The sequence below is a fragment of the Fukomys damarensis genome, unplaced genomic scaffold (assembly GCF_012274545.1).
Source record: "Fukomys damarensis isolate Sample0158 unplaced genomic scaffold, DMR_v1.0_HiC HiC_scaffold_38, whole genome shotgun sequence".
Classification (NCBI taxonomy): domain Eukaryota; kingdom Metazoa; phylum Chordata; class Mammalia; order Rodentia; family Bathyergidae; genus Fukomys; species Fukomys damarensis.
Genome location: NW_022900950.1, coordinates 36320065 through 36343255, shown reverse-complemented (window position 1 = coordinate 36343255; position 23191 = coordinate 36320065). Strand labels below are relative to the sequence as shown.

Below are 23191 nucleotides of genomic sequence, written 5' to 3'. Positions count from 1 at the left end.
GGGATTTAGCTCAGTGGTGCCACTGCCTTGCCTTGCAAGTGCAGGGTCCCGAGTTTGATTCCTGGCATATTAATAATAATAATAATAATAATATCTTATAGCAAGTTAAACCAAGTCAACTAAAATATATGCTATAATCAGAACTTACAGATGAAATAAGTGAGTTGCAGTAACTGAGAGCTGATTTGCCGGAACAGCAAAATACATGTTAATTATGTAGCAGAGGCATAGTTTAATATGCTCACAATGGGCATATTATGAATGAGCTCCTATGGCTCACTGCCCAGAAGATCGAACCACTGGTGGCACATGCATAACTGTCATATTAGGTGTTTTTTAATTAATTTTATTAGCAAAAAGAACAATAAAAGTGATCTGATCCATTTGCACCACCAGTGGTACAAGCCACCTGATAGGACAGTCATACACATACCACAGTGGTCTAAGGTGGCAGGAACATGTTAAGAAACTTAAAACTCCAAAATAAAATTGCCAACTGAGCTAGGCACAGTGGCCCATGCCACTGTTTTCTAGCTACTCAGAATGTTGAGACAGGAAGATCTTAAGGTGAAGGGCAGCCAGGGCAACTTAGTAGGTCCTATTTTAAAATAAAGTAAAATGGATGAGGACGTAGCTCAGTGACCTAGCATGCTCAAGAAGCCCAGGGTTCAACCCCAGTACCAAAAAAAAGTTACAAAATGACAAAATGAGATTGCACACCGAAGCTTAGATTTTATAAAAGTCTTAGAAGTCAACTTACCAACCTTCCTCTCAAACACTGTAATTACTTGCATTTTCCTTTCCCCATCTCGCCACCACCACCATTTCTCAGTCTCTTCCCATTATCTCTTTCTTTCATCGTTACAACCCCATTTGTGGCTACAGAGACAGGTTCAATGTCTCTGACTTTTTCATTAAAATGAGTTTTATGAAAAATACAGATTGATGTTTATAAAAAGGATTTTTAGGGCCTGAGGTTTAGCTCAGTGGTGCCATGCTCATCCTGAGTTCAATCCCCAGTACCGCCAAAAAAATTTTTCTAAAAGGCTAAAAGTTATAAAAGCTAATTCTACAAAAGAAAGCAAGTTATCAATCAATAGAGAAAAAAAGGCTGTTCCCAAGTAAGATAAGCATTTTTAAAAGGAAAGAAACATACTATGCATATGCTGAGTTGTTTTTCAAGTGAAGTACTATCAGAAATACACCCTTCAAAAAGTTACTTTGATAGCAATATGAAAAAAAAATGTTCTCCATAGATGAACCCTTCCGAGACCATCTAAAAAGAGAATAGCAGCCATACTGGCTCTAACTGGAGAAGGACAATAGCCAACTTATTTATAATCTAACAATTATTGACCTGAAAATGAAGCCAGGTATATAAAAAGGGTTTGCTGATGACAATAACAAACTGACCATGGAAACTAAGGTGAGGACCAAGGTGACATAATTAACTAATATACATATGTAACACTATCACAAAGAAAAATATGAATTTCATGCTAATGAAAACAGATTAGAAAGTATCCTTTTAAAAATTATAACTTTGAAAGTACTAACCTAGTAAGGACGGGGAACTAGAATAAAACCAAAAGATTGGTCCAAAAAAAAAATGGTAAATTTTTCAGCTAGTCAGTTACCCACAAAGAACCTAACTTAATCTCAGCTCTTCAATATTCTTCTCATAAACTGTCCTTTTTATGGAGAACAGATCTGTATTTCATTACCCCTAAAACCATGAGATAAGTCATTGATTACTAGCTAATCAGGATAAACCAAGAAATCCATGAGAGGTAATAAATTGTACATGAGCAGTCTTAATGTTTCCTCTTCTTCAGAATGTCAACAAGACACTTGGTGAGGAAGAGTCATAGCTTACACCAAACAAATACAATCATTCCTCTAACAAATTAAGTATTTCCAAACCTAAAGTTCACAATTAGAAACCAATCTATATAAGTGGGAACACAACCACATGACCAACTCATGTTAGGAACTCTAAGTCTCTAACCTCAAATCTTAAAATTCTCAAATCTTAGAATTCAGTTCAAATTCTGAGTGACAAATATGGCCCTCTACTTCCCTCATCTTAAGATTCTGTCACTAGTGAAAACATAAAACAAGTATGCCCAACTGGAAGGTATTCCATACTTCAATTTTGGCAGATATGATCAAGTAGCAGGTTCCTCACTCTAATATCAAGAAACAACTTCATGAGTCCAAGAATCTTGTCTAGTTTTTTGTTTTTATCCTCCACCACTGTAAACCCAGTTCTCGACACACAACTAATATCAATGTTTGTTAAATGAAACAAACTGCCATTTTTTTCATATTTTCATTAATAATCTTCCTATAAACCATCATTCTCTACCAGCCATGTCCAACCTGTAGCCCATTTTCTTTCTGGGGGCCTCTTTTTTGTTTGAGTGAAGAGAAACTGTCCTGGGCCACCTATACAATATATAACACAGATAACATTTATATCAAAGTAACAAAACTTCCCTCATTTTTTTTAACATTTAAGAAGGGGCCAAAAAAAAAAAAGAAATCAGCAGATTAGACACAGCTGTAACCAAAAGTTTCCACAATTACCTTCTATTCTAGTTGCTTTGTTTCCCAAAAGGTTCTATCCTTTCTTATAATTACTTGGTATCTTTTATAAGGTTGCATCCAGATTTATACTAGGTAATGTCTTCTAAATAATTACCTCGGTCTTCAATATGAGCTTTCAAAAGGTAAAAGAAATGCCTCAACACTAATACTGAGGCTGGGCATGGTGGTGCATGCCTAAAATCCCAGCACTCAGGAGGCTGAGACAGGAGGATCACCGTGAGTTCAAGACCAACCTGGTCTACATAGTGAGTTCCAGGTCAGTCTCAACTACATAGTGAGACCCTGTCTCAAAAAAACAAAACAATATTGAAAAGCACAGGGCTAATGATAACATATTAAAAGTATAGTATTGGGGCCGGAGATGTAGCTCAGTGGTGCCGTTGCCTGCCTTGCAAGTGCAAGGACCTGAGTTTGATCCCTGGTACCAGAAAAAAAAAAAAAAAGTATAGTATTCACTGTATCAATCTCTTTATCCTGAAGATAAAAAATTGTTTAAAATAAGTTCAAAATAAAAGAGATTAATAAAAGATTTCTATAGCTACTATCATAGAAGCCAAAGAGAGTAAACACTTTAATTCATCACTTACAAAGCTTTATAAAAATATATAGCCTTGGCAGTTCTTTAAATCCATACTTGCCTTTAGTTTATCAGGTGATGTGTAAGGAGCTTCAGGAGCATAAATCCTGAAAATATCAGCAAGGCAGCAGGCTACCAGTAAACGAACATCTTTATCAGGATGCTTAAGGAAAAAATCTGAAGCAAGATGTAAAGCTAAGTTTAGATAAAGCTCCTTTTCTTCTTCAGAGTCCTGGTCCATGTCCATGAAAGTTTTGACAACCATCTATATAAAAACAAAAATAATCAAATAGTGAGCTATTCCATGTAAAAATTAAGAAATCTGAAATAAAGGTCATATTAACTCCAAAGGTTAACTCCAAATTACACAGCAAGTGTGAGAAAACAAGATCTTTCTAAGACCAGGATAATCATTTTTTTAAAGACTAAGTAGGGCTGGGGATTTAGCTCAGTGGTATCGCCGCCTGCCTCACAAGCACAAGGTCCCAAGTTGAATCTCCAGTACCCCCCCAAAAAAAACTAAGTAAAATAACACTCCTTTTTAAAATATTTCTTAATCCTTTCATTAGAAGAAATAATGTACCATGGGGGAAAAAATCTAGTATGACAATTTAGTCTTCCATCTGAGCCACTGAACTATTCCTGACATGGTTTTACATATTTAGCTGAGAGAATATATAAACAGACACAAGAAATGGTGTCAAAGGTGTTCTTTTAACAATGAATAGTTACCATGAAATAACTACCATAGCATACAACAAAATATTTCTCATGCTATACAGTAAAAGAGAATATGACATATATATTTCATTAATTCAAAGACACGTGTGTTGAGAATCGATAAATGGATCCTTCATTGAAAATACACAATAAATAACAGGAACAGTGAGATATTGTACAGTTTAAATTCTGTGTAGAGCTTTCTCTAACAATGATAACCTTACTCTGTACTATTCTTACTTTCAATGAGATCTAACAAAACTGCCTAACCTGATAAGAACTGGAATGTAAACATAATTCTAACGGAAGAGTGACAACCTAGCATCCACTAGGTGGTGCTGCAAATACTATACAACACAGAGGTCTTGCCATCAAGTATCAATGTCTATGGCTTGATCTTTTATACTGTAAAGATTTCTACTTGCTGAAGAGCTACACTTCTTTGTAATAAGTAGTGCAAACTTGTGATGAATTCTCAGACAGCCATGGAAAAGCTGTTCCTCACAGAGCAACTCCTCACTTCTATTAGGTTAGATGCCAGAACCAACAACTGACAAATCCTTCTAATCAGGATGCAGTTAGTTTAAGGATGTGATGTCCAGGGCTATTTTAATTTTTCAGCCCTTTAAGATGTATGCTGTAGCTGCGTGTGGTGGCACATGCTTGTAATCCCAGCTCTCTTGAGAGGCTGGCACAAGAGGGTCACAAGTTCAAGGCCAGCCTGGACAACTTAGTAAAACTAGGTCTTTTTTATAAAAGTGTTTTTAACAACCTAAATAATTACACTTACACACACACACCCCAGGTTTGTACAGAGAACTATTTTTTTCTTTCAAATCTCTTCACAAGAAACTAAAGTACATTTTTAATAAAATGTTATAGAAAAATTAAAAATTATTTAAACAGTGTCACTCTACATATTAACAAATTGCTGTAATTTACAAGGCTTATACAAGAACTATACATATCAAAAATTATCACATCACATAAAATTCTTTTTATATTCTCTAAAAAGGATAAATGTAGCAGAAAGTATAACTCGAGAAAATAAATGATAAAAAGTGTTATTAACTAGATTACTGCTAGGCATAAATGTCTGCAGAATAATGAAAGCATACTATCAAACACTAAATATAAGTACTATGGAAATCATTATACCAAGACTAACAAAATTTGTTCAAGGTACACATATTAGAAATTTCTCCTATCTGAATTCAATTGGTGTTATAAAATTCATTAGTAACTCCTATGAGTCTAAATTAAAGATATCTGAGAAATAACATCTCTAAAAGACATTAAATGGTAATCAGACTGTTAAGTGTATAGGTACTCTGCATTCAAAGTAGTGTCTCAGCAAACCACAAGGATTTACCTATCATTCCTGAAATCAACAAATTTGAGGAAATAAATATATTGGTTCCTCTAAAAGTTCAACAGGTCAAGAGAATGTAAATAGTACAAAGTGAAATATGTCATATATTGAAGGTTTTTATAATGATTATTTCTAATAAACTATACATATGATCCTAACCAGATAAAATATCAATATTAGTTAATCTGCTCAAAGGTGTCATTTCTTTCAAATAATAAATATATATCTCACATTATAATACTTCATATATAAATGTATAATATCCAGGCCTTACATGAAATGTGTAACAATAATAACATCTCTTTCTCCTTGCAAAAGTATTCCATGTAGCAATATAAAAATCATTTAGGGCAACAGGGCCTTCAATGTTTAAGAGGGCTAAAGGTGTAGGGACAGTGGGAAGGGTAGGGGAAAGGGAATAAGGGAAAAGAAAAAAATATGAGAAAATGAAAAGATGGAAATGAAGTGTTTGTAAATGGGGAGGGGAGGAGGGGTGAAGGGAGGGCAGGGACAAGGGGAAAAAATTGAGAACCAAGACCTGTCATGTGAAGGTACAGGATCCCAGTAACGAATGTAACTGTATTGTATACCTAGATTGTACCAATAAATTCAATTTAAAAAAAAAAAAAAGTTTTCCACACTGACATCTATGTAATTAATAATATATCAAACATTACACAATGTATATATACTGAAATATTACATGATACCCCATTGAGATGTGATTTTTATATTTCTACACATGCTTAAATAAAAATAATATATCAAACAATATAAATGTCCAGATAGGTAAAATCTACAGGGAAGAAAATGTTCAAAAATAAAGGCTGATTGCTATGATTTAGAACTGGAATGCCCCCAAAAAAATCTCACTGATTTTGGAATGCAGCTAGATCATGAGATGCTGCATTCATCAGTGGATTCATCCACTTGATGGTCTGTTTCCAAGAGCACTGTTCGGGAGGTGGGGTCTAATCAGAAGAGATGGGTCACTGGAAGGGTGTATCTCCCTCCCCAGCTCCTCCTTAGTTCTCTGCTTATTGACCATCATGAGGTAAGCAGCTTTCTTCTACCACGCTCCTATACCATGTCATTTGTGCTTTGCTGATCATGGACTAAAAACACAAGCCAAAACTAACTTCTCCTTAAGCTATTGGTATCAGATATTGTGTCCCAACCACGAGAAAGTGACTAAGTCACTGCTAAAAGAACTCACTCTTCTTGCCCACCCTACTACTTCAATCATTTTAACAATCACAGAGACCCATCACTGGCCTTTCCTAAAGGAAAGGTGAAACATCATTTAAATACATGTAAGAGATCTATGCCAAATAGTGGCTGTCTCATCCACAGAAGCTCACTATAAATCTTGACTTGTAGCCAAGTGTGGTAGCAATAGACTGCAATCCCAGGACTGGGGAGGTAAAGGCAGGAGCTCACCATGAGTTCAAGGCCAGCCTGGGCTACAGAATGAGTTCAAGGCCAGCCTGTAGAACACAGCGAAGACTGTCTCAAAAATCCAAAAAACAAAAACAAAAACAAATCAAAAAAATTGCTGATTTGATACCATATTGTCAGAAGCAGAAGGAAAAGCTAACAAAGAAAGTAACTAACCAACAGCTTACATAGCACAAAGCCTTAAAACTTTCTTTCTCTGATTTAAATAGTTGTTTTACAAAATAAATAGGATACTGTAAAAGAGAAAGGAGACAATTTGGGGAGACAAAAGGAACACAGTATTGTAAATTTATTCTCTATAATCAAGTATAAGAGGCCCTAGAAACACTGAAGTTTCACCTTTCTAACTGCATTCCCATTAGCAACAGCCAAGGAATCCCTACTGCTCTTTTCTTACCTACTCTATTCTTACTTCCTTATATACTTTCTGACATTTGCTGCTTTAATTCTTTTTATGTTGCCCTAACAAGATATAACCCTATATGATTCCCATAAGAAGCCCTCAAATTAAACAGACAGTTCAGTGGGGCTCCAGCATGTGCCTCACAAGCACAAGGGCCTGAGTTCAATCCCTGGTCCACCCCCCTACCCCCCCACCCCCGAAAAAAAGACAGTCAAGAGTTGGGGATTTAGCTCAGTGGTTCTGCTGCCTGCCTCAAAAGCGCAAGGACCCAAAAATAAAAATAAATAAATAAACAGTCAAAATAATTATTTAATTTTACTCACCTTTAACCGTCTCACCATCTCTTCTTTAGATATTTTATCTGAGATTTCCTTAACACCCGGAGGATAAGTAATTTTTCCATCATTGGTCCTTGTCTTGGAATGAGCCATGATGGAAATAATTTTACCCCTAAAACAAGAAAATTATTAGATGTAAACCAAAAAAAAAAGTATAAACAATATTTATATCAAACATAAAAGGTAACTTCCCCCAAAACATCCAAAACTGTCTAATTTATAGCAATTTACTTATATAATGAAAATCATTCTACAGAACACTTATCAAAACTTGTTTTTTTTTTTCATTTCCTTCAGTAGCAAGCTGACTTACTTGCACTATCCCTCCAGGAAAACAGCTATATATATAGATACATAAACACATATATACAAGGTTTTTACGAAAAATTATCCAAAATAAGCAATTTTTAAATGCCACAGATTACTCAAACCAAAATCTACAAAAAAACAAGAACTCAAAGAAGTAAATAGAGTATCAGCACTTTATATCCATTTATACTCAGAGAGTAATCATGACAAAAACAGAATTTAGTCGTGAACTCATGGGACAAAAAAGGACAGAAGTAAATGTATGTGTACCTGCCAAAGCAAAGAATCAAATAAAAAACTCTCCTGACATAAATGTGGATTATTATTCCACTCAGAAATGACACACCTGCAAAAGAAAGAGTAAATCAGAAATCAACCTATGCCCCTTATCCCAACCCAACCCATAGAAGGAACAGCAGAGAAGGCTGCTTTAGTGCTAATATCACCAGACTCAGGGTTGGAACAGATAATTAGTTTTGGCTATAGGCCTGCACATTTGCTGAGGTTCACATGACCTATTTAGTCCTGAGAACCACAAAACATGAAATCAGTGACCACTAACCTCAACTGCTTGTATCCCCAAGCATCTAAGTAAATCCAAGTCCTGCCTAGACAAGGGCAGCTTCATCCTAAGCATTAAAGGAAAACTATATCACTATGATATTTCTGAGACAAAGAACACTATCAAGTCAAAAATAATGAAGCACCTCAGGAAACAAAACATAATGAGTGAGAACCAGAAGAAATATTGGGCACCAAGAAGAAATCAAAAATTCTTCAGATACTACTTTAGCAACCATAAAACTACTATACACATAATCTTAAAAAAAAAGACAACTCTGAAAATATTTGCAGAAAAAAATTATAAACAATGGGCTAAAAATTTGAAAACAGAAGTAAAACTAAAAACAAAACAAAAACCCTGAAATTTTAAAACTCAAGGGTAAGTTTTCATTAGTAGTCAGTAAAAACTATTGCAATCAGTTAACCAGAAGAGCAGCCAGGATACAACATTGAGAAACATAAAATTAGAATGTAGAAAAGTAACCTATGACTCATAGGAATGTCAAGAGAAGTGTGAGGAATAGTCTAAATACCTATACAGTATACAAAATGCCTATCCCCAACTTCAAGAACCCAAACAGGAGAAGCCTACTCTCTGGTGTATGGGACACAGTAACTGAAAGGGAGACAAGAAAGGACATTTGGGATGCTAGTTACACTGATGTTTTCATTTTGTGTATAATCAGCTAGAGACATAATGTCTGTCCTTTTCTGATGTTATGCTGCAACAAAAAGTTTAAACAAAAAGAGAAAAAAGAAAAGCTTCCATACTTAAAACTTTAAAAGCATTTCCCAGTAAATCAAAAGAAACCAAGCACAGAATCAATAGTCAAAAATTGCAGACCCAGCCACGCTCGGTGCACACCTGTAATCCCAGCACTCAGGAGGCTGAGGCAGGAGGATTGCTGTGAGTTTGAGACCAGCCTAGGCTACATAGTGAGTTCCAGGTCATTCTCAACCACATAGTGAGACCCAGTCTCAAAAAACAAAAACAAACCAACAAACAAAAACTGCAGACAAAACATCTGACTGATCACATAGATGAAATGGAGAAAATATCTATGGAGGAGGAGGAGGAGGCGGAGGTGGAACAACAACAACAACAACGTCACTGAATCAAGAATCAATAAATCTTTCCACAGAGAAAAAGATCCAAAAACACAGAAGACCCAAAAAGCTCTGCCAAAAGACTTGTAGACTTAATTGACAGGATACAAGGTCAACACTCAAAAGTCAATAGCCTTCTTGCACACAAACAACAGACTCACTGAGAGAAAAATTAGGGAAACAATTCCTTTCCCAATAGCACCCCAAAAAATGAAATAGAGAAATCAATCTAACAAAGGACACAAAAGACCTCTACACTGAAAACTGCAGCACTCTGAAAAAAAATGACTGAAGAGGACATCAGAAAATGGAAAGATATCCCTTGCTCCTGGGTAGGAAGAATCAACATAGTGAAAATGGTCATACTTCCAAAACTGTTTTACAGATTCAGTGCAATCCCAATTGAAATTCCAACAGTATATTTCACTGAACTAGAGAAAACAATCCAAAAATTCATTTGGAACCAAAAGAGACCTAGAATAGCACAAGCCATTCTAAGCAACAGAGACATGACAGGGGATATCACAATCCCCAACTTGAAACTATACTACAAAGCCACTGTGATTAAAAGCAAAACAAACAAACAAACAAACAACAACAACAACAACAAAACCCCAGCATGGTACTGGCAAAGAAAGAGACCCAAGGATCAGTGGAATAGATTAGAAGATGTAGAAACAACTCCAGATTTACACAGCTACCTCAGCTTTGACAAAGGAGCCAACCATCCTCACTGGAGGAAAGATAGCCTCTTTAATAAAAACTGGAAAAACTGGATTTAAACATGCCCAACATTAAAACTAGACTCTTATCTCTCACCATGCACTAAACTAAAATCAAAATGGATTACAGATCATGATATTAACACAGAAACACTAAACTTGCTGGAAGATAAGTTAGGTAGAACTCTCAAAGACATTGGCATAGGAAAAGATTTTACAAACAAATCCTCAGTAGCACATAAACTAGCACAAACAATCAACAACTGGGATCTCATCTTATTAAAAAACTACTGCATGCGAGAGAAACCACCAACAGAGCTAAGAGACAACCTACAACGTGGGAAAAAACTTTGCACTAACTGTTCTTCAGACAAAGGTCTACTACCTAGAATATATAAAGAACTCCAAAAAATCAGATCCCCCCAATATAAGGACCCTATTCAAAAGTGGGCATCTGACATGAACAGACATTTATCAGACAAACAAGTAAAAGCAGCAAATAAACACATGAAAAAATGTTACACATCACTGGTCATTTGAGAGATGCAAAGGAAAATAACACAGATTTCACTTCACCCCAGAAAGAATGTCTGCTATCAAGAAATTGACCTACAAGAAATGCTGGTGGGGCTGTGGGGAGAAAGGAATCCTTCTTCATTGTTGGTGGCAGTGCAGACTGGTGCAACCACTGTGGAAATCAATACAAAGATACCTCAAAGAATTAGGATTAGAGGTCCCATTTGACCCAGCTATCCCTCTGCTGGGTATCTTTCCAAAAGAAAAGAATCATACTAGCAAAATATGCTCACTCATGCTTATAGTGGCATAAGGTTTGTAACAGTTAAAACTTGGAAAGAGCCCAACTGTCCATCAGTAGGAGACTGGATAAAGAAGATGTAGTTTTCCTATAAAATGGAGTAATACTCAGCCATAAAGAACAAAAAACTAGAGACATTTGTACCTAAGTGGAAGCACATTGTGGTCATACTCTTAAGTGAAATAAATAGAACACATATGTAATACTGAATAGCTTCTCTGGTATGAAAAACTAAAAGTGTAAGTAAAGTTCAAATTGTATAATTGATAATGTGAAATAGGAAGAAAAGGACTAAAGGAGTAGGGAAAGTGAGAGGGAAAAGAAAAAATATGAGAAAAGGAAAAAAAATGGAAACAAGTCTTTGTAAATAGGGAAGGGTGGAGGACGTAAAGGGAGGGCAGGGGAATGGGGAAAAAAATAAGAACCAAGATATATCACATAAAGGTGCAAGATCCCAATGATGAATGTAACTGTACTGTATACCAAGAAAGTACCAACGAGCTTAATGAAAAAAAAGAAAAAAAAAATCCAAATTTAGGTAGCTTTTCCATTGAGTCCCTACCAATAATTTAAGAAATAATTCCAACAACAATTCCAAGAAGAAAAAAAAAAGAGAATGCTTTTGACTAATTTTATATAAGTAACTAACTAGATTAATTTCAGTACTTCAATACTAAAGCCAATGAAGACAATGGAGAAAAGGAAAACTCACAGACCAATTTTACTTATAAACACAAAATTCCTGAACAAAAAAATCAGAGATCCATACACAGCAACATACACACATGCACACATGAGCACAGGCATGCACACTCATATGTATACACACCCAGGACTGAGAAGATGAATTCATCATATCAACATATTAAAAAACAAAATTCATCTTTGAATTAAATATGAAATGGATTAAATGAAGTATTTTAATAAATGAAAATATTTTATAAAATACAACATCAATTCATGACTGTATAAAGAAGCTCAGTAAAAAAAGAAAAAGAAATAAGCTTGGTAAATTAAAAATTGGACAAAAGTTGTCTTTATCTTCAAAAAGTACAGTGCTATCCAGGCGTGGTGGCGCACGCCTGTAATCCCAGCACTCAGGAGGCTGACGCAGGAGGATCGCTGTGAGTTAGAGATCAGCCTGGGCTACACAGTGAGTTCCAGATCAATCTTGTCTCAAAAAAAAAAAAAAAAAAAAGGAGAGTGCTATAACACCTGTACCATAAATCATGCTTTCTGATAATCCACAAATTTTATTTGATATCTGAAAGACAAACATTCTTGTTGTCATCACTTGACACTGCAATAAAATGCTAAACAGGAAGGAAAGGAAAGAAAATAACAGGTATGAGGATTAAAAAGGAAGGAATTTAAAAAGGCTTGTAAATGTTATGATTATGTGCGTAGAAAACGCCTGAATTAATAAAGACTGACTTTGACAAGTATGTAGAAAGAGAAAAATCAATATACAAACATTAATCAGTTACAAGTAACACAATACTTTCCTAAGCACCACAGAAAGGTAAGAAACTGGAAATAGGCAATATACATTAAAAGAAGAAATAAAATTATGCCCACTTCCACATGACATGATTGTCTAAAAGACTGAAAAAGAAACCTCAAAGACAACAAAAACAAATACAAAAAGTTGCTCCTTCAAAGTTGCAAAGTACCATCCGGGGATTTAGCTCAGAGGTACAGTGACTGACCCAGTACTTCACCCCACACCAAAAAAAAGTAAGATACAAGATCAACCTCCAAACATGTACTAACAATGCATAGTATCAAGAAACAGAAACCTAAGCTAGAAACATAGTATCATTTTAAATTACTTTCCCCACTCACCCACTGATGAAATACTTCAGTATAAAGGCTCACAAATGTTATAAAGGATTGTTATTCTGAAATCTACAAAACAATTATAAATGATGAAGAGATACACCATGTCCATGGATCCAACACAGTAAAGTCATGAATTCTCCCCAAACTGATCTATAGGTTAAAGATCCCACCAACTCTGTAAGACTTTGCATAGAGAGAAGCTTATTTCACAATTTATATAAAAAGGCGAAGTGAACAACTGAAACCATAGAAAGAAATAAAGTGGGAGGAAATCATTCTACACAACTTAAAATTTTACAGCAATTACAATAAGATAGTGTGATATCAGCAGAGAAAACACACATAAATACAACAAATCAAACTGATGTTTTACAAAGATGTAAAAGCACTTCAATGGAGCACTGTCTTTTACACAAAGTGCTAAAGCAACTCAATGACCATAAACAAAAAGAAAAATGAAGCTTAAATACTTCATACCTTTATATAAAAGTTAACCCTAAAAAGATCCAGAATTTAAATGTAGAACAATAAAATTTTAGAATTAAGTATTCATTTATAGAAAAAAAACTTTCGAACTAAAGTCAGATGAAGAGTGACAGAGTCCTGACAGGGATACTGCCAGTTCCAATATATTCACCCGCCATATTAGAGAAACATAGGTTTCATTTTACTTACGTCACAGAGTAGGACACAGAAGACATGTCAGCAGGGCACAAGCAGTCCCCCAAGGACATGTCAGTAAGTCAAAGAACCACATGGCAAGCCACAAGCTACAAACCTGCCATTTTTCCCAACCCACCCCCTCAAAAGCCCACCAAAAAAAGTTATTTAAAAAAGCCTCTCATCCTATAAAAGACACCTTCTCTTTCTGCTTGTACAGAGGTCCCTGTCAGGTTTAGCAATAAACATGCTTGGACTGCTAAGTTCACACCCTACTTTCCTGCTCCTCAGGCACCAAAACCTGGGAAGCGGGAATGGAAAGCAGGAACTCCTGCAACCTAGGAAGCAATGGGCAGTGGCTGTTCATCCTGGGATTACTTCTAGATCCTGAGAGCCTCCTGTTTTCCACCATGTTTCCCCTCCTTTCCAAAGAGCTGGTAGTGCAGGTTCAACAGCCCTTGGCAGTGTGAAGCCCTGGTTAAGGTTACCCTTTGGTAAGCCCTCAAAAGCCTCAGAGGCAACTTTGAAACCTCAACCACCTCACTGGATAAACAACTCTCCCTTCCCTTCTCCAAAACCTTCCCTTTTCATGAACACCAATCCAGAGAATATCATGCCAAATCTCAAACCTGACATCCACCACCAGCTACTAATCCATCACCACTCTTGGGAGGGTAAGATTCTGCCCCAATTGACATTCTTTTGGTGCCCTGAGAAATATAATCCACTGTCCCCCTTTTACTTTCCTAACCTTTTTTCCTTCCTGTCCATTCTCTCTTAGAGAATATCACAAAAGGGGCCAAGGATTTGGCTCAGTGGTTCTACCACTTGCCTTGCAAGCGCATGGGCCCAAGTTCAATCCCTGCCCCCCCCAAAAAAAAGGGAGAATACCACAAAAGGGGGACCTCCTACACTCTGGGGGTGGGGGGGCACTTCATTTCAGTATGCAGGACAATCTCATCTGATGGAGAGCCTATGCGTCTCAGTCAGGAGGCCAATCACAAGCCAATCAACCCAACTGCCTGACCCTGGCTGCCTGTCTTACCTTCCCCCTGGAATAGGCAATTTTCTCCCTCAAAAACATTAGGAAACATTCCTTTCAGCTGTCTCCTGTGTTATCTTTCCAAATTGGGACTAAAAAGAGACATTAAACAAACAAACAAAAATTGTTCTTTCACTCTATCTCCCCATGGCCCCAGTAAAGACAATTTAAAGGGCCATGCTGGTCACCTGAGGGTACTTTAGATTTCCAAATTCTCCAAGACTCTCTAGAAAAATGGCAAATGGTCAGAGGGTGTCCATATCCAAGCTTTTTTACCCTCTGCGAGCAACTTTCCCTCTATCCTACTATCTTCTCTCTCCAAATTCTTCTCACAGAACCAAAACTACCAAAAAAAAACAAAAAACAAAAAACTCTTATCCTTGCTCTTGATCCAACAATATTACACTTTTACCTGCCTCTACCTTTCTCTGTTAATAAATTCCACCCTGCTGATGATCCCCCCATCTCAGGTAGCAGGTATTTGGGGCCCATTCTCATTAACATTTCTTTCTCAATTACTGATCTAGAATGTTTCAAAAGAAGAATGAGGTGCTTCTCGGAAAATTCCATAAATCAAGAAAAGAATTCCTGCTGCTCCAAATACTTCACTTGGGTAAATATTTCCCTTATTCTCTTATCCACCCTTACTGATGACAAAAGGAAATATATTTAGTGAGCAGCTGAAAACTACACTAATAAGCTGCACCACCAAACATCATGACAGGCGCACTGAGGCAGCTCATGGGGTCCCCAGGGCTGAACCAGAAGACCCTAACTGGACTTATCAACTTACAACTCTGGTACGATAAATCACAATCATATGATCGCCTGTTGCCTAGCAGGAATGGAAAAAAATAAAACTAAACAGGTGAATCATAAATGCCTCAGAAAAATCACCCAAGAGGCAGGCAAAAACTCATCTTTATGAACCACCTTTTTCAGAGGCCATGATTAAATATACAAACACCAACCTTAACTCTCCTGAAGGCCTAATTCTTCTACATTTCCACTGTCTACTAATCTTATCCAGAAATCCACAAAAAGCTCCAAAACTTAAGAAAATGGACCCCAAACACCACAGAAAGAGCTTATAAACTTTCACTTAAAAGTTTTCAACAATGAAGATGAGGAAAAGAGAACTCTAAAAGAAATACAGACTAAAGCTAAACATCAAATCTTGGCCTCCCTAATTTAAGTCCCAGCTGAAAAACCTGCCAAAAACTCCACATCACATCCCCCTAGTTACAGCAATCCAGACCACTGGTCAAAGGCTTTCCCTAATCCCTGGCCTCTTACAAAGCCATGTCCTAACTTCAGACAGAGGTCACTGGAAAATGGATTGCCCTCTGGGGAAGTCAGCTAGATTGAGTTCTCTCCCCTCCAGGTGACCTGACACATCCAGAGAAGACTGTGAAGCTCTTATAGCCTATATCCAGCTCAGATCCCAAGGCCATCTCCAAGGATCCAAGGGTAACAATGGTGATGGAAGAAAAATAGGTCTTTCTCATTGACTCAGGGGCCAGCCTCTGTATTCTTATTGACTATTCAGGACCTTTGCTTCCCTCCTCTATCTCAGTTGCTGGAATGAAGGGCCTAATAGAAACGCCAGCCAAGAACTGTTCTTTAGGCCATATAACTTTCCCTTTTTTTCTTGTTAACCCCCCTCACTGCCCCACATCGCTTTCGGGAAGATACCCTTTATCACACAGGGGCATCTATACATATTCCCTCACTTCCTTCTGAGCCCTTCTTTATCCTACCAGTTGTATAACCTTATGAGTCCCTCCCTCTGAGGCAATCCAACTATTCAAATTACAAACTGACCCTACTGTTTGGGACACAACAAGAATCCTCCCATGCCCTTACATCACCAACCCCTCAAAATACCCAAGAGACCCTACTCAAGCTGTCAATGTCAATCAATACCCTTTTAGCCCCAACACCCATCTGGGCCTCCAGTCCATTATCAAGTACTGATTTTGACTTTCTTAAAGCCAAAATTCTTATTGCTACCCCCCCAACAATATTTCCATCCTTCCTGTAAAAAAAGAAAACCTGATGGCACCTTCCAATTAGTCCAAGATCTTCATAAGATTAATGAAGCTATTGTTCCCATTCACCCAGTTGTCCCCCACCCCTACACCCTCCTCTCCCATATCCCCAAAACTAAAAACTCTTACTGTTTTTTACCTCAAAGATGCCTTCTTTACTATTTCCCTCAGCTCTGATTCCCAACAACTTTTCACCTTTGCCAGGAGAGACACCATACTTCTGTTCACCCAACAACTTACATGGACAGTTCTTCCCCAGGAATTTCAGTATAGCCTCAACTCTTTGGCCAAGGACTTCCAATCCCTAAACCTTTCCCTCAGCCACCTGTTCCAATTATGTTGATGACCTTCCACTTTGCAGCTCCTCAAAAAATAACTCTATCCCACACTACCTCCTTTCATAAGTTCTTGAGGAAAAGGGGATACCATGTCTCAGAACACAATGCCCAGCTGGTTATAAGAGGTCACTTAGCTCAGCCTTCATTTCATCCCTACTACTCACTGCATACCCCACTGCCAAAAATAATCTTCCTTTTCCAATCACAAAACAAGATCTCCTTTCCTTCTTAGGTAATTTAGACTTTTGACCCCAAATTTCCCACTTAACTGCAAAAACCCTCTTATGAGGCTGCCCATGGAGATCCCTGAGAAAGAGTGCCAAAACCAGACTTATTTCCCATTTCTTTTTGGAACCTCAAGCAGGTACTCCTTAAGGTTCCTGCTTTGGCTGTATCTAATCCTAAATAAGCCTTTCTTTCTATTTCTAGCTAGCAAAAAGGGACATGCATTAGGGGTACTTACACAGCTAAACTAGAGACTCCCTCCAGACTGTTGCCTTATTTGTCCAAACAGTTCAACACTGCAATAAAAAGTTGGCCTCAAAAAAAAAAAAAAAGAGTTGGACTCTTGTTTACTGGTCTTAATTTCAGCTGTACTCATCCCTGAGTACCAAAAATTCACTCTTCACCAGCCTCTACAGGTACATTTTTCTTCACACAACCTCTCTGATCTGCTCAGCCATTGTGCTTTAACTCTTCTCTCTCTGACCTGAGTTCAAGCCCTACACTCTCAGCTGTTAAGTCTCAGTCTGTCCTAAACCCTGCCATCCTCCTCCCAGTACTCCACGCCCAATACGAGTGCACAGAGCACACAGAGCTCCTTTATTTTACTCTCACCTTCTTCCATAACATAACCTCGGAACATTTTCCAGGGCTCCCCAACTTGTTTACTGATGAAAACACTTCAAAGACCACCCCTTCCAAGGCAGGGTACACCATCACTGAAGGCTATCATGACCTCCCCAAGAAGTAACTGAGGCAGCAGTCCTCCCCACAGGGACAACTTCACAGCAGACACTCACTAGAACTCTCACTCGTATAAAAGATAAAACCATCAACATTTACAAAGACTCCAAACATGCATATATTATCCTATACTCCTACGTTCAAATGCCCAAATTTGGGTATGAAAGGAAATTCCTAACTGCAAAAAAATAGCCCTATACAACATGGGCCCCTAATTCAAGAGCCAAAGGTGGCTCTTCCACCCCATAGAGTCAGTCACTGCAAGGGCCATCAAAGATCTAACACAAAATAAACATCTCAGGCATATCATTTTTGGAAATAACAAGGCTGATAGAGTAGCAAAACAGGCAGCTACCAAACCTTTTTCCATTCCCTGCTTCCTGTTCCCTCTTATACCTTCCCATTCACCCCAACAAATAACTACTTAAACGGGATGCATGACAAGAGGAATAGTGTAGGTTTCTCCATGAAAAATTGGTCCTTCCTGAAAACTTGCAAAATAGACAGACTTACATACATCTCACCCATTGTTTTAGGACCATCTCACAAAAGATTATTGCCCAATGCTCCATATGCCAAACTTCCAATCCCCAGAGCAACCTCAGACTTCCTCCCTTCCCCACCCTTTAATTTTGGAGATCCCTCTCTGGCACTAATCACCTTCTTAAACAGAGCCAACCAAGTTTTCTCACTTAGACTGGACTAAACTCCTACCCTCAGCCTGTTTCAAACTAGGGTCTCTTCCCTGCAAACCTCTTATATGCTCAGCCCCTTTGAGATTCTACACAGAAGGTCCCGCATTGCCTTCATATTCCCTACCTCTAATTCAAACTCACTCTCCCCTCCTTCAAATTTTTAACTTAGCACCCATAGGGCATCTCTTCCCCCCCCCGCCCCCCGTACTAGGGATTGAACTAGGGACCTTGCACTTGAGAAGCAGGTGGCAGAACTAAAGGCATCTCATTTAGAACTATACTGACTCCACCTTCCCAAAACTCTCCAATAGCCTAGATACCCTCATTCCTCCATCCCTACAACCTGGATACTGGATTTAAAGCCCCCCAACCCCTCTCAGGAATTAAAACCAAAATGGATAGGGCCCTTTCAAGTAATCCTCACCACTCCCAACAACAGCAAAATTAAAAGGTCATTCCTCCAAGGTCCATTTATCCTCTCTAAAAAAGGCTTTCCAATGCACAACAACCAGACCCACATGTCTTAAGAGCACCATGCTGCCTATGACAAAAGAGATCAAAAACACAGCTAGACAGCCCCATGAGTCTCTCTCCTCATAACTATGCCCATTTACTGATCACTCTAAACGAAACATTCCACTACTTATCCTTTTCCTCCCTAGACACCATAATCTAGGAACTATGGCTACAGGGAACCCTCTCATACTTCTCTCCAGAACCAATCACCACCATTACTTCCTCTGTTCTCCTGCTCTGATCTTTTCTTTCTCGATATTATTCATCCTCTTAACCCTTAACACCAAACACAGACCCCTCCTACATACCTCAATCAGACATTCTTACGTGGCTAAAATTATCCAAACCTCTAACAGAACCATCCAACCACGCTGCTGGTTTCTGCCTCTTTATCAGACAGCAGACTCAGTAATCCCTGCTCCCCTTGTAACATGAATAAATTCCCACAGGGCTACACTTCACTGAGACTGCTAGTCCTAGGAGCACAAACCCAGCTGAAGGATCTGACATCTGATTCCAAGGGGGCACTAAAGGGTATCAGACAGGCCGGCCTTAAAGGCTCACCAACTGCTACAGTGAGCCGTAACTTGTCTCTCCCAAAATGGACTCCATCTAGCCCAACCTGCTGCTGCTCTGTGCATTTGTTGAACCAAAAATGATCACTTTACCCTAGTCACCTCCTTAGATCCCTCCCCCTCTGCAAAGCTCCTTATCAGCCAAACTTTAACCATCTAGGAGCTCTTTTACAGGTACTTGGGTACACTTCCGTCCAGGGCAGAATACTACCCATCTGAATACCGTGAAACAGGTCAATGGACTCCCTGAAAAACATTCCCCTGGGGGCTGGGGATTTAGCTCAGTGGCACCGTGCCTACCTTGCAAGCACAAGGGCCTCAGTTTGATCCCCAGTGCCACATTAAAAAAAAAAAAACACTTCCCTGGCCCTTGGACATGCCCCAAAATGCAAACTCCTCAATATGCCTCAAGGTAAAGTCTTCCTAAACCGAAAATTTGACACTCTTAGCCAAGAGGGTCCTACAGTATTACAACCAGTCCCACTCCTTTACTCCTTGACAGCTGCAACTGTTGCCCCTCCTTTCATATATGGCATAAATTCGAGGCAGTCCAACATTTACTTCCTAACTCACCCTTAGACCTCCTCCTCCTGTCCTGATTTGATTTCATGGGATGCCTTTCCCTAGAGATGGGCTTCTGAGTGTGCAGAGACAAGACATTCATTTGCCTACTTATCAACTGGACAGGAACCTGTACATTAGGCCTCCTTACTTCCACCCTTTCCTTAGCAACACCCAATCTACTCATACCTCCCTCCCTCATAACCAATGTAAAGGCACAATGCACCCTGAGAATTAGCACAGGAAATGGAATGTGGATGGGGCCTGGGAGTATCTCTTTCAGAGTTCATCAGGCTGTCAAAAGAAGTTGCTGAGGGACTCAAAGAAGTCTCTGACCAACTGGGACACTTGAAAGATCAAGTAGACTCCCTGGCTTCATTTGTCCTCCAAAACCACAGAGACCTTGATCTCCTCACAGCTTCACAGGGCAGCAAATGTGCTCTACTCCAAAAACAATGTTGTTTTTACACCGACAAATCTGGTCTTACCAGAGACAGGGTAAAATGTCTTTATGAACAGACTTCCAAACTCCTTAAAAGCTCTTCCAATGATATGTTTTCCCTTCCTCTTCCCTGGCCCCTACCTTGGCCCCCTTAATGCTTATCATTATTTTCCTTCTTTTTCTCCCCTATATAATTAATCTATTCTAAAGATGTTTTTCAGGAACAAAGAGCAGCCATCTCCCAGGCAAACTCAAGAACACCTCTTAAGGCCTTCCTTCTCCAAAATCATCAAACAAACAAAAAATGTCATAGCTCCCTCTTAGTAGGAAGCCAAAGAAAAGAAAAAAGATCTATTTTCCTATGCCCCTTTAAAGCCAGGAATGATAGAGCCCAGGCAGGAATACCACCACTCCAATGAGCCCTCTCCTTATAGAAACACCGGTTTCATTTTACTTGGGTCACACAAGACATGTCAGTAGGTCACAGGGAACACATCAGCAAGCCACAAGCCTGATATTTCGCCAATCTATGCCCTCAAAATCCTGCCAAAATTTGCTATGAAAAGGCCTCTGAGCCTGTAAGAGACACCTTCCCTGTTCTGTTTGCTCAGAGGTCCCTGTCAAGTTTAGCAATAAACCTTCTTGGACTGTTCAATTTGAGTCCCTTCTTTACAGGTCAAAGAATTCTTAGAAATGACACAAAATTCAAGATCCATAAAAGGAAGAAATGATAAAATTTTAAAATTTAAAGCATTTTGCTCTGTGAAAAATTAAGATGACAAGCCAATCTCCAAATTAGAAAATATGTGTAAAAGACATCTGATAAATGTTACTGAAATACATGGACAACTATTTAAATGTAGAGATACACAACAAATAAACACATAAAAAAATTAGCTCAGAAAAAAAAAAAACAGTTGACAGAGTGAGTTCCTAAATAGATGGGGGTAAAGTGGTAGTAATATACAGATCAAAGGGACAGAACAATCTGAATAATTCAGAATCCATTACTGGACTGAAAGTGTAACTAATGGAAAAAGTAGATGAAAGAAAGCTAAAAAGGAAAAGATTAAGAGCTAACAAAGAAACAAGCTATGTAGTTCACATTGAAGTCTCAAAGCACAGGTACTGTAAAGAGAGGTATAAATACTTCTGTAAATATACATAGGCTATTTCCTCAGAGTATGACATTACATACTGGTCCTTGTCTACAAATACCTAGCTAACTCTATGGATTTTAAAGTCTTGAGTACACATTTTCACTTTCTGTGACCTAGACCAGGCAGAGAGCTATGTTCCCCTCCCTAGTAACACTCGAAATACTAACAGCATGTATCCCGTTGTATTCATAGTAGTTCTTTTTTCTATGTCCATTTCTCATACGAAACCACAAACTCCTCAAGACAAGGACAGTGTATTATTTTATGCTAATCATCTATCACACATTAACATATATTACTAGTAGTAGGTTTTCATGAAGTATTTGCTGAACGCATGACCAGAATTAGTTTAATAAACTGTGATTCTAATAGCTAGTAAAGACTAGACAGATGAGAAATCAAATACAATAAAGCAAGTTGGAAAACAGCTGTAAAATTTCAGTTAAAAAAGTGATGAGGTGCTGACTAAAGGCAAAGATTACAAAACAAGAAAACTGAATCAAAGACTTATTAATGATTGTAACAGAGGGAGAAGATGATTTTAAGATTCTGAGCATTTTTCCTGTGAAGTCATTTATTTAAATACTTATTGAGACCTTATTTGGTGCAATATACTGTACTAGGTACAAGGAATACAATGACAAGCAAATATACAAAATCTCTGACAACACTGTAACAGAGAGTAGAAAAAAACAGAAATCCAGCCTTGAGGAGCATTAAGTTTCACTTAGAAGGCAACTGGAAAGTATAGGTCCTAAATTCTAGAGAAAAGTCAAAGCCTCAGAACATTTTAATGTCATTTATCTCATGGTACATGGATTTTACAGAATCAATAAAGAAAATGTGCAGATAAGTTAAAATACTGAAAAGGCTGAACCTCAAAGAAATGCTTATATGGATGATTCCCCTCCTTAAGAGTCCAAAAAGGAGAGGAAAAGTTTAAAAAAAAAAAGAAAAGGAAGATAACTTATAAAACAGGGGAAACTGTTTGAAAATGGAGGGGTGACGTATACTAGGAATTCAGTAAAAATATAAAAAATTAACCTCAACAAATACTCCTTTGAATTTGCTAAGATAATCTTTCAGGAAAAAAGTTCCTGGGAAATGACGAAAATAAACATCAAGTTATAAGGTTAAGAAAGGGGAAATGGGAAGGAAAAAAGCAACATACAGGGCATACAGAGGAAGAAAGGAAAGGTAAGAAAAATAGACTTCACTTATTAAACAGAATGTCAAGGCACTACTTTATTATAATTCCTTTCCTCTTGGCAGAATCTCAATTATCACCTTAACCTAGGGCTAATTAAGCAAAAATGTAATGACTGCACTTTATAACATATATATAT

At 38.0% G+C, this 23191-nt stretch overlaps 1 protein-coding gene across 5 annotated transcripts in view; it reads right to left on the bottom strand.

Annotated features, from left to right (window-relative positions):
* Positions 1-7590, bottom strand: part of Pds5b (PDS5 cohesin associated factor B) — a 112915-nt gene extending 105325 nt beyond the window's left edge. For all 5 annotated transcript variants that reach the window (XM_010623911.3, XM_010623908.3, XM_010623906.3 and 2 more), the window contains exons 1-2: positions 7464-7590; positions 3249-3452 (exon numbers count right to left, since the gene is read on the bottom strand). In XM_010623911.3, coding sequence (XP_010622213.1) covers positions 3249-3452; positions 7464-7571 — 312 coding nt within the window. In that variant the 5' untranslated portion in view covers positions 7572-7590. The remainder of the gene's footprint in view (positions 1-3248; positions 3453-7463) is intronic.
* Positions 7591-23191: the final 15601 nt, after the last annotated feature.